General features: G+C 44.0%; 1 protein-coding gene across 1 annotated transcript in view; it reads right to left on the bottom strand.

Moving 5' to 3' along the window:
- mle (dosage compensation regulator mle) overlaps nucleotides 1–13,617 on the bottom strand; it is a 133,494-nt gene that overhangs the window by 112,775 nt on the left and 7,102 nt on the right. Inside the window, exons 3-4 of the mRNA XM_070523096.1 lie at nucleotides 12,975–13,130; nucleotides 11,287–11,426 (exon numbers count right to left, since the gene is read on the bottom strand). Coding sequence (XP_070379197.1) covers nucleotides 11,287–11,426; nucleotides 12,975–13,130 — 296 coding nt within the window. The remainder of the gene's footprint in view (nucleotides 1–11,286; nucleotides 11,427–12,974; nucleotides 13,131–13,617) is intronic.

Below are 13,617 nucleotides of genomic sequence, written 5' to 3'. Positions count from 1 at the left end.
TTTTTACCCCAATTTTTCGTATACTAAAACTTTGTTCGCAATAATATTGATGCCTTAGACATTCTTAAGCATCAATCTATCAATTTAGATTGACATTTGCCTATAGTATCCCTTTAATGATGCACAAAACTAGGCAAAAGCCTTACCAAGTTTTTAGCTGTAGTGACATTTCAAAACAATGAATCACCATAGAAATTAGTTTTTTTCTGACTGCTCGTTTCTTCAACACCATGTTTTTCTGCATATAACCAGTCTCCACGTATACCCTGCACCCTCAATTACAACACCACATAAGCCACAGAAATAACTACACACATGAATAATCAGATCTTCGTAAAAGCAGTCTCCATTCACTTGTGCACATCTCGTCCACATTGTATTTTCAACCAGAGGATCTGTTACAAACCTCCCCAGCAATGCTGCTGATCAGCTTGCACTGCGCTGTAAACGACTGCCATCGAGCACAGCTCATAATGATCCAAGTTCGAGTTCATCGGTGCCGCATGCGCTATTTACGAACTAACACAGCCAAAACCCAAAATGGTGACACTCAAAGAGGAGAAGATGGGAGCGACAACACATAGGCATTGAGAGCGGATGCTCAGGGTGGGATGCCTCAGGAGATAAAGCTTTGGATGACAGAGAACTTCGTGTTAAAATGTAGCCTCATTGCAAAATTTGTGCTGCCGTGAAGCCACACCTCAAGGTGAAATTCGTGTACAACAACCTGCACCATGACTTTACACTTAAAATTTTACAATTCTTGGCGCACATAGTAAGCAAGCGCGAAAATATGGTGTTTGTAAACTCATCCATGTATGAAAATTCAGCCAGCAGTTGTACAAGTTTTTTTTTCACAATGAAATAGATCATTCAACAAGATCTGATCTCCTGCTAAAACTAAGCTCATTGTTTTGAACAGTTTCTGCTTTCCAAACAATGCTACTGCCTGGAACTTCTTATGAACCTTTTTAATTTCACATTCTCAACATTTTGATTTATTTTTGTTCTGCTAACCTATTACCTTCCTCAGCACTGCAGCATAATATTTTTTTTTCATGCACTTAAAGCAATTTTAATAAATACAGCAATCAATGAACAGCTTTACAACAAAAATATGATTTGATTATTTTTCTCATACAATAAAGGACATCAAATCCAATGAAAGCAGACGGGCTTCAGAAATGGCGCTCAGCAGTGAGAATCACACAGGAAAAGGAAGCCTGTGAACACAAGTGCTTTATGGCTTCAATACCTCTATAGCTTCTGAGAACAAAATCCAGACAGTCAAATGCTGTTCGCGCATCAACATAGGCACAGTTAACCCAGCACTGGCACAGTTCGTAAGTACTATGTAACCATTCATTTTTGTTTGTGAAAACTGGTGCACCAAGCACAGGAAAGCCCAATTGTTTTTCTCTCAAACAAAATGAGCTAACTTGTGGCTTTTAAACATACAATTCTACCTCATAAGAACTACAGGTTCCACAACAGTACCTACACTCATCCTATAATAAACCTTTCTTGTCATGATGGCATCATAGACTCTCTATGTTGCTTACATAAAATATTCAAATTACAGCATTACGAACAAACTGCCTGCTATATGAATACTGCAAGCTTTAATACAAATTCAAGAAAAAAAATAACTTCACTACTAATAGAAAATAAAGTTACCAATTTGACATGGAGTATCCTAGGTGCTGTAAAGCCAGCCTCACAAAGCCTTAACTGTCAAAGCTAAAATAAACCAGATAAGTCAGAATGACTTCATAAAGTGTGGTTTCAGAGAGGTGCCAGAACATTAAATGGCAATTGGCAGTCTAGAAAATAAATCGGTCTCTTCCCACCTTGTGCGCTGCACATGCTTATGTTGCTAGCAGCAGATTATTAATTAAAGAAAACATTAAGCAATTCAAGTGACTTTTTGAAATGTACTTTATAACTTTTTGCCCAGCAAGCTTAAAACAATCTGTTAAAGATCCCCTAAACCACTCTGAGCTTGAAATGTTACATAGTGGCAGCTGTCCACCAGTCTACAATGAACATACAGCCGCAAAAATTTAATGAAATGGTACCTAAACAGCAAAACTAAAAGGTGTTTAATGACTAAAAAAAGTGTTTAATGAATTACTGTGCAGGCACCATGGTTTCTTGCTCACCTCTGCTACCCTGCCCCCTGGCGTGCATTCTCACCAACTCCATGCAGTGCAGAAAAAGCTACGGGTCGCATCAATACATTAGAAGAAAGGCTCCTCCACTGTCCATCCCTAATCGCCTTCCGTGCAATGCCGACGGAATGAAAACTTCAGAAAAGAATTAGTAGTGCACAATAGCCGAGCCCCAGCCTTAAGACACACAGCCGGCTCTTGTTACGTAGGCACCATCGTCTCTCATCAGCTGACCAATCGACAGCTTTTACCTGGGTAGAACCCTGCCCACCCATGTCATGACTTGCGAAGAAGGGACAGGAGGAGCCCTGAGAGGAGCACGAGATTGTTTTCTGATTTGCAGCATCTCCACGGAGCTTAGTACTGCCATATTTGCAAAAGATGATCATAACAATTGACTGTATGTGAACAAAGATTTATAAAATGTGTAAAAAATGTCAGAGGTGGTTTGTGGGGCCTTTAAATGTCTTCTGATGTGTGTCTAAAAAGTTCCTAAAAAGGCAGAAAAAAAAATTTTAGCACTAGAGCAGCATAAGCACACAGTTATCTAGGCTTTAGAGGTGTAGTAGGAAAGTGGCAGGAAAGCAGAAAAACAAATTTTAGAAATGCACTTCCACAGTATTCAACTAGTCTCTACAACATAGGAAAGCGAGCACAGAATATACTATACATTTAACGATAAGAGCCGGCAACATCAAAGTAGAAAAGGCCTATCTCACCACACTCATGTATGCAGCCAACAATAGCAAAAGTTTTTCCTTAGCAATACTGAACAAAATTTTTGCCGTTGAGATTTTTAGACCAAATGAAAGCTTAGGTGCTGAAATTGGTTGACGCAACCTTGTTTTCAGGCAGAAACTAGCAGAAAATGAATTTATAGCATTTTTTACATAATACCACGTCTAGTGGTTGCACTGTGAATTAGAGGAAGTGACGTTTCTGTGATGCTATCTGTGCCGGATATCGACATGCCAGCCATCGCCCGCGTCTCCACGCGCATGGATGACGCCAGATGGCAGCAAACGACGTCCCAACTGCACAGTTGCTCGCAGCTGCATACTTGTTTTCACAAGCAGAGCTTGTGCCCAAGTTTTCAAAATCGCTGTTTGCATTGTGTGCTGCTTTGTAATGTGATCAGTGAAGCACGTGGCACAACATAGGAGAATGCCCTTATGCTGCTGCACGCAAGGGTCTGAGAAAAGTATCATCGGGCGAGACAAGCCGTGTCATACCTTTCCGGCAGAGGGCCGAAGCTTCGAAGAATATGAATTCGCGGTACACACCCGTCCCAGCCAACATGGGTGCCAAGAGCAAAGCACGCTTACGTCAGGCAAGCGCTGGCTGCGCACCTCTGTTGCTGCCATAGAGTTTCGTACAATAATTACCAGAGGGAACTTTGGCGCCAGTGTCTACAGCAGCTGCAATCGGGGCAGCTCAGCCAGCATGGGAATTATGGGAAGTACATGGATTTGCCCAAACATCGTCCTTCTGGCTTGATGTGGCATGGTGACATTGAAAACTCACAATTTTCAACAAAGTACTGTGTAATAAATTAAATATGCATTACTAAAATTGTCAAACGGCAGGATTTGAATGCAGGACTTCTAGCACAGAAGCCCGATATTGAAACTATTAACACCAAGGACACATGCATCGACAAGTGACATAAAACGCCCTTACGAATTTATCGCGGGCAAGCAAATGCCTTGAGATACTTGCCACATTTTGATTTGGCCATCTCAACAAGCTTAATTGTCGTAATTAGTAGCGTTTGTGCATGTTCGCAACGTCTTCTGCACTTCGAAAAGTATTGATTGATCTGAAAGTTATGATAATGAAGGCATAAAAAGCCACAAGAGCATCTAAATCCACAAGCACGAAGATCAGACAAATCCATGTACAGTCAACGACTGAATTTTCGGACGCCCAAATTTTCGGACATGCCTGATATTTCGGACGTCTTCGCGGCACCGCCACGAGCCCCACAGAATCAATGTACAAGGACACCTGAAGTTTCGGACGCTCGAACCCCCCGCCGTCCAATTTTCTGGACTTTTTGACACGATGGCAGGTCCTTTGGCTCCTCGCGCAGCGCCCTTGCGCAGGAAATCGACTTGCAGCCGAAGCATATCACCGCTTTGAACCACAACTAGCCAAATCTAGCCGTCACACACCGATTCGGTCTGGCCACGCTGGCTCTGTTCATTGCCACACTTCCACTTTCGCCTCCGGCGGTGTTTCCAGAGCGGCGCCATTTCATTTGTTTGCGTAGGCCACGTTTTGGCTAGCATGGTGTGTGGTTGTGCTGTTGTGTCAAGTGTGCTCTGCGACGCTAGGCCTAGGTGCTTCGACGCTCGTCTGCGAACTCCACTGTTTGCAACTTGAGGATTTCGCTTGCCTTCAATGGTCCCCACTCCGTCTTCGTCGTCCTCGCCGATGGCATCGAAGCGCGGAAAGCAGTACCGTCAGTTAACGATGGAGAAGAAAGCCGCCATTATTAAGCAAGTCGTGAACGGCCCATCGCAGGCTGACGTGAGCAAGGAGTTTGGCATGGAGCAAGGAGTCAGGTTGTGGGGGATTCAGAAGACTCTGATGTTGAAAATGAGGAGCCAATGCCTGCGCCGCCTACAAGTGCCGAGTTGACGTGAGCACTGTTGACTCTTTCATCGGTGTACAGTGCTGACATGACCCTTGCTCAGATCGAGGTGAATATGATCACATGCAATCGGAACGCCGTTCAAACGACAATCAACAAGTTCTTCAAGCCACTGCAGCAATAAAACCGGCTGCCCGACGATGCATATTGTCAGGATTGGGGGCTCAATCCCATCGTCCGTGGTCCTTTGCCAAGATTGGAGTACGGCATGAATTCGAAGGTAGCTGGCCCATGCCGTCGTCCAACTTATTTACGCTGAGATCGTTGATGAAGTGAAGAACTGTTTCTCATCGAGAACGAGGAAAAGGGTTTATTTACAGAAATTAAATCAGTCTAACATGACTGCTTGAGAAAAAGAGTATTAGTCCAACAGGACTGCATGAGAGAAGTGACTCAGTCTAACATGACTGCTCAAGAGAAGTGTCCTCAGCATTCGCACAACCACAGTTTTTATACACTCGATCCGCCGGTCATACGACGCGGCGACTGTTCGTTTACTCATCACCAACTCGCCGCTGCTCTGCAGATCAGTTTACAGACACAAAGGCACACACATTCCGAAGCCCAAACGACGGCGTTGGAGGGTTGCCGTTCCGGGAATTATCGGTGCCGATCGAGGGTCGCTCGTTGTTCTGCGCCACGCCGAAGCGTGAGAAGCACAAAAATACGTCGTTCCCGCGGCAGCTTGTCCATGCGTGTCAAATCAGCTCCGTGATGGGGAACTCCGGAATCATTGTTCACACACCGAACTAGTTCCGTCACAATGTCGATGGGGCTGGAGGAAGGAAGCGGTTTTCACCACAAAGGCCGCTTCTTCGAACGCCTCCTAGCTGCAGCGACGGTGAGGGGGAGATGCGCATCCTGTCGCCCTGTCGTAACTGTGTGGCAATCTTGCTTTCCAGCTCGCCATTCCTAACAATATGTACATAATAAACTGGCAGTCGGCTGCATACAGAGGTTTTGAATGCGTTTTTTTATAGCCACTTCACTGATGCTTTGGCAGGGTTTCGGAAACCTGGTACTTCGCCCTTTACCTCTAGATCCGAGAAAAAAAAGAAAAAAAAATGTGCGTTTTTTGCATGGATTCATTTTTTCGGTCTGCCTGAATTTTCGGACGTTTTTACGTTCCCTAGAGGGTCCGAAAAATCGGTCGTTGACTGTATTTATCGTTCCCATGGTGGATGACTGATTATGCCAGAGGGAATTCTATGGCTCTTGCTGCTGCAAGCCAGCACACATGATGTCACGGCGGTCGGCGTGCAGCCACCGCGCGCTCATAATCCTTCAAAAATACAGCCATTTGTTTAAAAATATGTGAAATAAACACTGCGTAGCGGAACAGTCACATCTTCAGAGTCGAATCTTGATGCTTCCCTCAATTTTTCATATTTTTGTTCAGTATCCCTTTAACATAGCCTGGGGCAGACAGAATTCCATCCCTTTGGATGTGTTATGTAAAAGGACCATGACACCAAATTTTCTAGTTTTATTCATGCAGTGCATGTTAAACCGCATATGTCCCACAGCAACTGGCAAAATTTTAACACACTTAGTGCAGTAAAAAATTTATATTTGAATTTTTTATTTCAGAGTTAAGGGAGTAACCAGTCAGAGAGTAACCAGTCCTTAAAATTTAACTTTCGAAATGCTGGCTCAACTTTAATAAAAATTGGACAGCATGTTTTAAGTGATAACACAGGGTCTGGTTCAGAATTTTATCAGAATAAATTGCGAGAGTTGTGGCTCTTCAAGAGTACAAATGATTATAATTCGTCATTAGAACTACCTTTTCAAATGGAAAAGTTTAGCATTTTTGTGCCTTACATAACATTATGAAGGCCCAAACAATGCCACTGTGCTGCAATTTATGCTATTTCAGTAGTCAAGTCTGTTTTGTCTAATACATTTAAACCTATATACTATGCCGAACCTCAGTTTACCCATCTATTTTCATCTCGCAATCTTAGTTTCACTAAAAATCGTGTATTTTTTTTCGCATTTTAACAAAAGTAATTTTGCGATATGGTTTTGATTTAACAAAGCTTTCAGCCATTTCAAGCATGTACTTAGAGCCCATATGGCTGGTAAATCTAGCAAAAGAACTATAAAAATGTTGGCCGAGGCAAAAGTTACTTGGAATTACCATATCTTCTTGCCTATAAGCCACACCTTTGTATAAGTCGCACCACCTCAAAACGGCAGTTTTCCAGAAAAAAAAAAAAGAACTACACCACTATGGAGCAATTTGTTTATTCTATTTCTGTAGTCAGGTCTGTCTTGTCTAATAGATTCAAACCGAAATAGTATAACGAATTTCAATTTAACAAACTATTTTCATCTCCCAGTCTTAGTTCCACTAAAAATTGTGTATTCTTTTTTGTGTTTTAACGAAGCAATTTCGTGACATGGTTATGATTTAACAAAGCTTTCAGCCATTTCAATCTAGCATAAGAACTATAAAAATGTTCGCCACAGCTAAAGTTATTTGCAATTGCCGCATTTTTCTGTCTATACGTCGCACTCCCCTAAAAACAATAGTTTTTCTGAAAAAAATATATACAAGTCGCACCAGTGTATAAAACATACCTGTTCATTTGGTAAGCTATTTTTTTTTAATTTGAGGGACGCTTAAGCTTCGCCTTTAAGAGTGGAACGCAATAGCATTCAAAGATTCCCGACTGCTTCTCACACTTCCCACTTCACGCTTATGTAACCGTAATGTTTACTGGAAAAAGCTGGCCGCAAACGCTATGCATGAAGCTGGGCTTTCTGGTAGAAATGCGGCCTCTTGTGTGGGTCGAGATGCGGCGGAGGCGAGTGCCATATGGAGGTACAGTAAAACCTCGTTAAACCGTACCCGCTTACACAGTAGTTTCGTTTTAAAAGTAGTAAAATCAAATCCCCGACTCAGCGGCCATTGAACATAATGTGTTTTGTATCCGCATGAACCATACCAGCTGATTGGGTACGCATCGGCTAAAACGTAGCGTTTGACTGCTGTTGACTACGGTGTGTGGCATTTGGAATGCAAAGAAGTTGCTCGGCAGCGCTGCTGTGACCGAAGAGATGTAGGTTACGAGGTTCGACTTTTCACCATCATTGCCTCTGTTGTTGCCGAAGTGTCGACTAGCAACAGTGATGAGGACGGCACGGAAAGCGACAGCACGGGCGATTTAAGCCGAACAGTGGCAGAAGCTGCGCGTTACGTCAGCCTCATGGATGCAATCGTCGCGACAAGAGCAGCACCCGGCAATGAAAAAGGCGCCCCGGGACTTCTGCAGCACTACTGCGCGCGTGCACGGAGAATACTTAACGCCAATGAGGAATCTGCCATGCCAGTGTTCGCCGAGAAGAGGGAGCTGGCTGAAAAGCTGGCACGCAGCTTCAATAAGTTTGAGGCCGCTGTCGTCGTGCTAGGCCACCGCGGCATCAAACAAAAATAACACTTTTGTCGCACGAAGTGAATAAATACTGCATGTTTTTTTCCCCTTTCATCGCACTCTCTCAGAGTTCCGTTTTCGACAGGTAAGTGGGCGATCTCATGCTAATTCGGTTAAATAGTACGACCGTTTAGTACGTACTTTTTCCGAGCTCTCGCCAACTACGGTTTAACGAGATTTCACTGTATTGCAAGGAATCAGGTGCGCCGCTCTGTGGCCCCCGAGATGCTCGCACGCCGGAGCGCGCAAATGGCAGATGCCGTGGCCGGTCTATGAATGGTAGAAACGCCGAAAAACGGGTTTTAGTTTTCGTATAACAGAATGATGTTTTCTCATATAGTCAAATTACAATCCGACGCTATCATGTCTGTAGGTTGTGTGCAAGTCGTACTTTACAATTTTTCTACGTATATTAGCTTGAGAAATTCAATTAGTTCAACAACTTCTTTGTGCCACATGCAGAGCCTGGGTATGGGTAGCTCAAAAATCTTTTGGCCATGACGACGTTTAAAGCCGGATGCCAATGCCGGATTATCTGCGACACGGGGCCCTTAACGCTATCGCTTTAAAAATACAGTAGCATTTCACTTCGTGAATGCAGGTCACACGCAAGCAATGATGTGAACACTCCAGGCACATTTCTGCCAGCGTGGTCGCCACAATCTTCCATATCATCGCCCAAGGTCTTCCATATAAAGTCCAAAGGTAATAACATTGTCTCCACATGTCATATGCTGTTTGTGCGAGTGAAAACATGCGACGTTGAGCAGAATCATGCACAAGAGAGGAAAGCGAGAACACAGTGCAGGAGGTAGGGGGGCGGCTTGTACTCTGGTAGCAACTGCGTAGTTTGCGCAGCGGCATGTGCCGTATCTCGACAGCGACCTGCAGATGTGACAACTTCGGAGTCGGTCAACTCGCGGTACGCCTGCCACCACTTGCATTGCTGCTCCGTCCTCGAATGGCGCTCAGCAACTCGATCTCGAAAAGAACCCGGTACCTCCATAGCATGCACTTGACTCCTTGCAACTGCCAGAGGAGGTCAACCCAGCGCACTTCACATGGCCATAGCATCCAATCAGATTTTGACGGCAGTTATTCCCAGAAAAAAAGACGTATGTAAGTCACACCGTTCTATAAAATACACATACAAAAAAATTTTTAAAATACGACTTATACACAGGAAAACACGGTAAGTGTCCTTCAACTTAAAAAGTTTGAGCGGCAAAAACGCCTTAGAAGCACGCGCGCCAGAACACAGTATGCAGGAAATGCCACTGCGTGATTGGTCGCAATGGTAAACAGCTTGTGGAGGCCACGGGGCTCGCAGCAGCTCGGAATGTTCGGAGAAACACAAAAGCTGACAATTCGTTCTGCGCCAAGGAGGCGGAGAGGAGGTGAACACGGCGCAGTAATGTGATCAAGCATGCTCTGGGAGGGGGAGAGAGAGCGACTCAGTTACTCTTCGTCGTTGATGTGGTTGGAATATGGAACCTCATGGCAACACCAACGGTGAAAATTTCCCTATCACAACAATGTTTGGACAGCCATGTCATGGCCCTTTTAAGGAGACATTTACACAGCAAATTGCCACATGAAACTTGCGAACTAACATTCATTATTAGCTTATATTATCTCGCATACTCTAAATACTGAAGCCAAACAGCACTTAAAGGGCCCCTGAAACGGTTCCAACAATTTTTGTAGGCGCGTGGGGTGCAGCTTAAGTAGAACATTCGCACCACAATTTAAGTGAAGCGTTACGATAACAAGCGATTACAAGTTACCCTCCTTCCTAGCCATGCGTTTCCTCCTCAACTTGTTCGCTGAGCGATCAGGGCTAAGCTCAGCCTTTACTGGTTCTGTGTCACGATGCGATGTGACATCGTCTACTTCCGGCTGTTTTGGAGCCCGCCCTCACCCACATGATACCTCTCCACTAGCCGCTTGGCCGCCGATCACCAGCGACAGCTATTCAAGCAGCATGCATTGCAATTATTCTGTTGATGGTCATTCGTGTCATGAACCCGGAGCTTGAGGAGCGGTTGCACCGGATGAACGAGGAGATGGGTTTTAACCCATATAGCGACACAACTTTTCGTAATCCACTTTACGTTGACGACGGCAGCAACGATTCGCCACCACCAGACTCACCGGATTCCCCTAACGGCCCCGACGACGACAACGATCACTACATGAGCACGGTATTGTAGTTGCAATCCTCCGGCGTAAAGTGATGGCCACAAATGCGCAAATCCTGGCAATTATCGAATACCGATAGTCCGATGCGCTGCAGCCACTCTGCTCATCTGCTGCCTTACAGAGGGACACAATGTCGCAAGATGACATATTTCCAGTCACTACGTCTGCAGCCCACAACGCAACAATGGTGATTCATCATGCTCACGAAAAGACAGAGCAACACTGACAGCAGAGCACTCGTCAAAGACTGAGCACGTTGTAACACAAGCAGACGACACTTACTGTGTGCTAGAAGTGCTCAAGTGTACTGAAAATTGTTCTTGTGCATTCTCTTTATGTTACTTTCTTTTTATAAAAACAAATTAACTAACATTCCAACTATTACAAACATCATTTACCATAAAGTTGGAAAAATTATCTATCATGCACCCTGGGCAGCCAATCGGATAGCTCGCCCCACTGACGTCAATTGGGTGATTTACGTCATATGGGTAGGGGCAGCTGAAAACTCTGCCGAGCAGGGTGCTACGATCGGCAGCGATGTGCATTTTTAAAACCTTATACTAATAAATTACACGCTTCATCCAGAGCACTTAGATGCATCCATTAATGATCAGAAGGACCTACTCAAACGACTCAGTACGTTTGTAGAAAATTGTCAAAATCATTTCAGGGTCCCTTTAAGACTTGCCTATTTACTAGGAGCAACAAACAACAATCCGAGGACAAATGATGTCTGCTCTTATTCCCTTTTCACATTTGACATGCTGTAAGGCAAAATTTAAATGAAGCAAAAGGAAAAAGACTTCAACTATACTTGTTGTGGCTTGGTCCAACTTCACTGTAAGTGTAATCAGCATTAATCTTATTCATCTGCATAAACTGATGCAGCCTTGATTTCGCAGTGTCAATTGTCCAGTTGCCATGGATGCCGGAATTCATGTCCAAGTCCTCAGCCTGCACACATTAAATGTTGGCATTTCACTAGTGTATTCCTTATAAAAGTTATTCATGCACTAAAAGTGGAGCATAATAAGCATCATAACAAGTTTTATCTATGTACTAGATTGTACAATATAGTCGAACCCATTTATAACAAACTGAATCGTTCTGCGAAAAGTGGTCGTTATATCAGTAGTTCGTTATATATGAACTCACCCTTAAAAACCATTTAAAAAGACCGCACTAAAGCTGTCGTTAACATTCACAATTCAGCAGCACTTTAGTCCGAAAACCAGATTTTCAGTCATTTTTGTTCCCGCTGCGTTCCGCACTTAGCTGCAAATTTCCACTAGAAACGTCCGTCTAAAGATGAATGCGGCATCAAATAGCTCTTTGAAAACAGCGCCTGAATCCGATCACCTGCCATTCCAAATCTGCAAGGGCAGCCGCCATTTCTTACTCGAGAGGTTCTGATATATTTTACTACTAGTGGGAGAAGACTGTATTCACATTAGAGAGCAAAGCATTCCAGTTGGCCGGATGTGTAAACTTCGGAAACTACTGCAGTATGCCACTATTCTGTGAAGGTCTCGGACATTGTGGTCTCGGCGTTACGACAGCACGTCAGCCACACAAGAGCCACAAAATTATGTTATCTATGTCACTTCAGGCAAAAAAAACATGCGAAGTTCAATAGGTATGTCACTGCAAACCATTATCAGCAATCAACAATGCGTAAACAAAGCATTGCCAAACCATGATCTCCAGATAGTGGCAGCAGCGCTTGGTGCAGTGTTCTCGCAAATTCGGGCCGCATGAATATCAACATTACCGACAGAAACGCTTGAGTGGCCATTGCTCTCATGGCAAAAGGACATAGAAGGTAGCTCCAAATCATTGAAACAGGCATGATGCATGTGGTGCTGCAGACAGTTGCGCAATAATGCAAGTGCAGCCATTGTGGCATCCAATAAAGGACCGGTGCATGTGCTAGTGCACGCACCATGCTATGCCGTTTTTGGTGTATGCCTCCTCCCTAGAGGCTTGCCTTGAAAACAGAGTGACCTTCTTCACAGCATCCGAAATCCGCACGCAGCGCTCGCTCGTTCATCCCAAAGGCCGTATCATCGTCATGGTTGGACAGAAGCGGGGTGCGTGCTCCCGTGCCCCCAGTTTGGTTGCACTTCCGTGCTTGGGTACTTCACGTGTGATCTCTTTTTACCGCGACAGCTTTCATTGTAACAGTACACGACATAAAGAACATTATATCTGGAAGCAGTTTTATTAGGGAGGGCCAGAAAATCATAAATGCATAGAAATGTGGTTATTATAACTGATGGATCGTTATAAGTGGGTTCAACTGTACTCATTTCAACATGACAAATGATTTAGTTTTTAATACCGTGTAAAGTGAAAGCTGATATTCAATTTCTATTGCAGATGGTTGAACGTACGAGCACTCGGTGAACATTTGAAATGACGCCCACGCTTCACTGCACATGACAGTGATGCACACAGTCGCACTAACACCAAAGGCCCTACCACTGGGCAGCAATGGCTTACTTCTTCAAGCCTTCGTTTTTCAGCCAGCCTGTCCAAGTAAGACGCTGGTGGCCCTTGCTGGTAGGGCAAAACTGGCTTGCGCTCATTGGGGAGAGGTTCTTGTTCTTCACTGTTTTTGATATCAGGGTCGTTTGAAGGAGGAGGAGGTCCACCAGTCTGTAAAAAAATAAGAAAAATTCACTGCTTACAACAGTCTACTACATGACACAGTAGTGATGCTTATTCAATAATGCAAATGCAAACCTGTAAAACCACATACACCGCACAAGAGCATTGAAATGTTTATTCTAGGTATTAGCCACTCAGTTTCATGAATGTAAAAACTTAGCATACACATGGCTAGTAGGTCATTAGAATCATCACAATAAACCAGAGAGACATAAGAACCCTTAACAAATAACAGCAGAACTGCCTTTACTAATGAACATGTTTTAAAAACCATAAAATTACATGAAGTGGAAAAGAAAGTGCAAATGCTTTCCTGCACTAAGACCAGGGTATCGAACCAGGGAAAAAAAATCCAAGAACACCTCAGCACTTCTTACGAGTTGCGAATGTGAAAACATCAAGTCCAACTGAATGCCACTCAGTGGTCCTTCAAGTTATAAACTTCTCGTGGGCAAGCGAGCGTGTTGCTACGCTT

This window comes from Dermacentor albipictus, chromosome 1 (genome assembly GCF_038994185.2).
Source record: "Dermacentor albipictus isolate Rhodes 1998 colony chromosome 1, USDA_Dalb.pri_finalv2, whole genome shotgun sequence".
Lineage (NCBI taxonomy): Eukaryota > Metazoa > Arthropoda > Arachnida > Ixodida > Ixodidae > Dermacentor > Dermacentor albipictus.
Note: the sequence above shows the minus strand (reverse complement) of the source record. Positions and strands in the feature narration are given on the sequence as shown.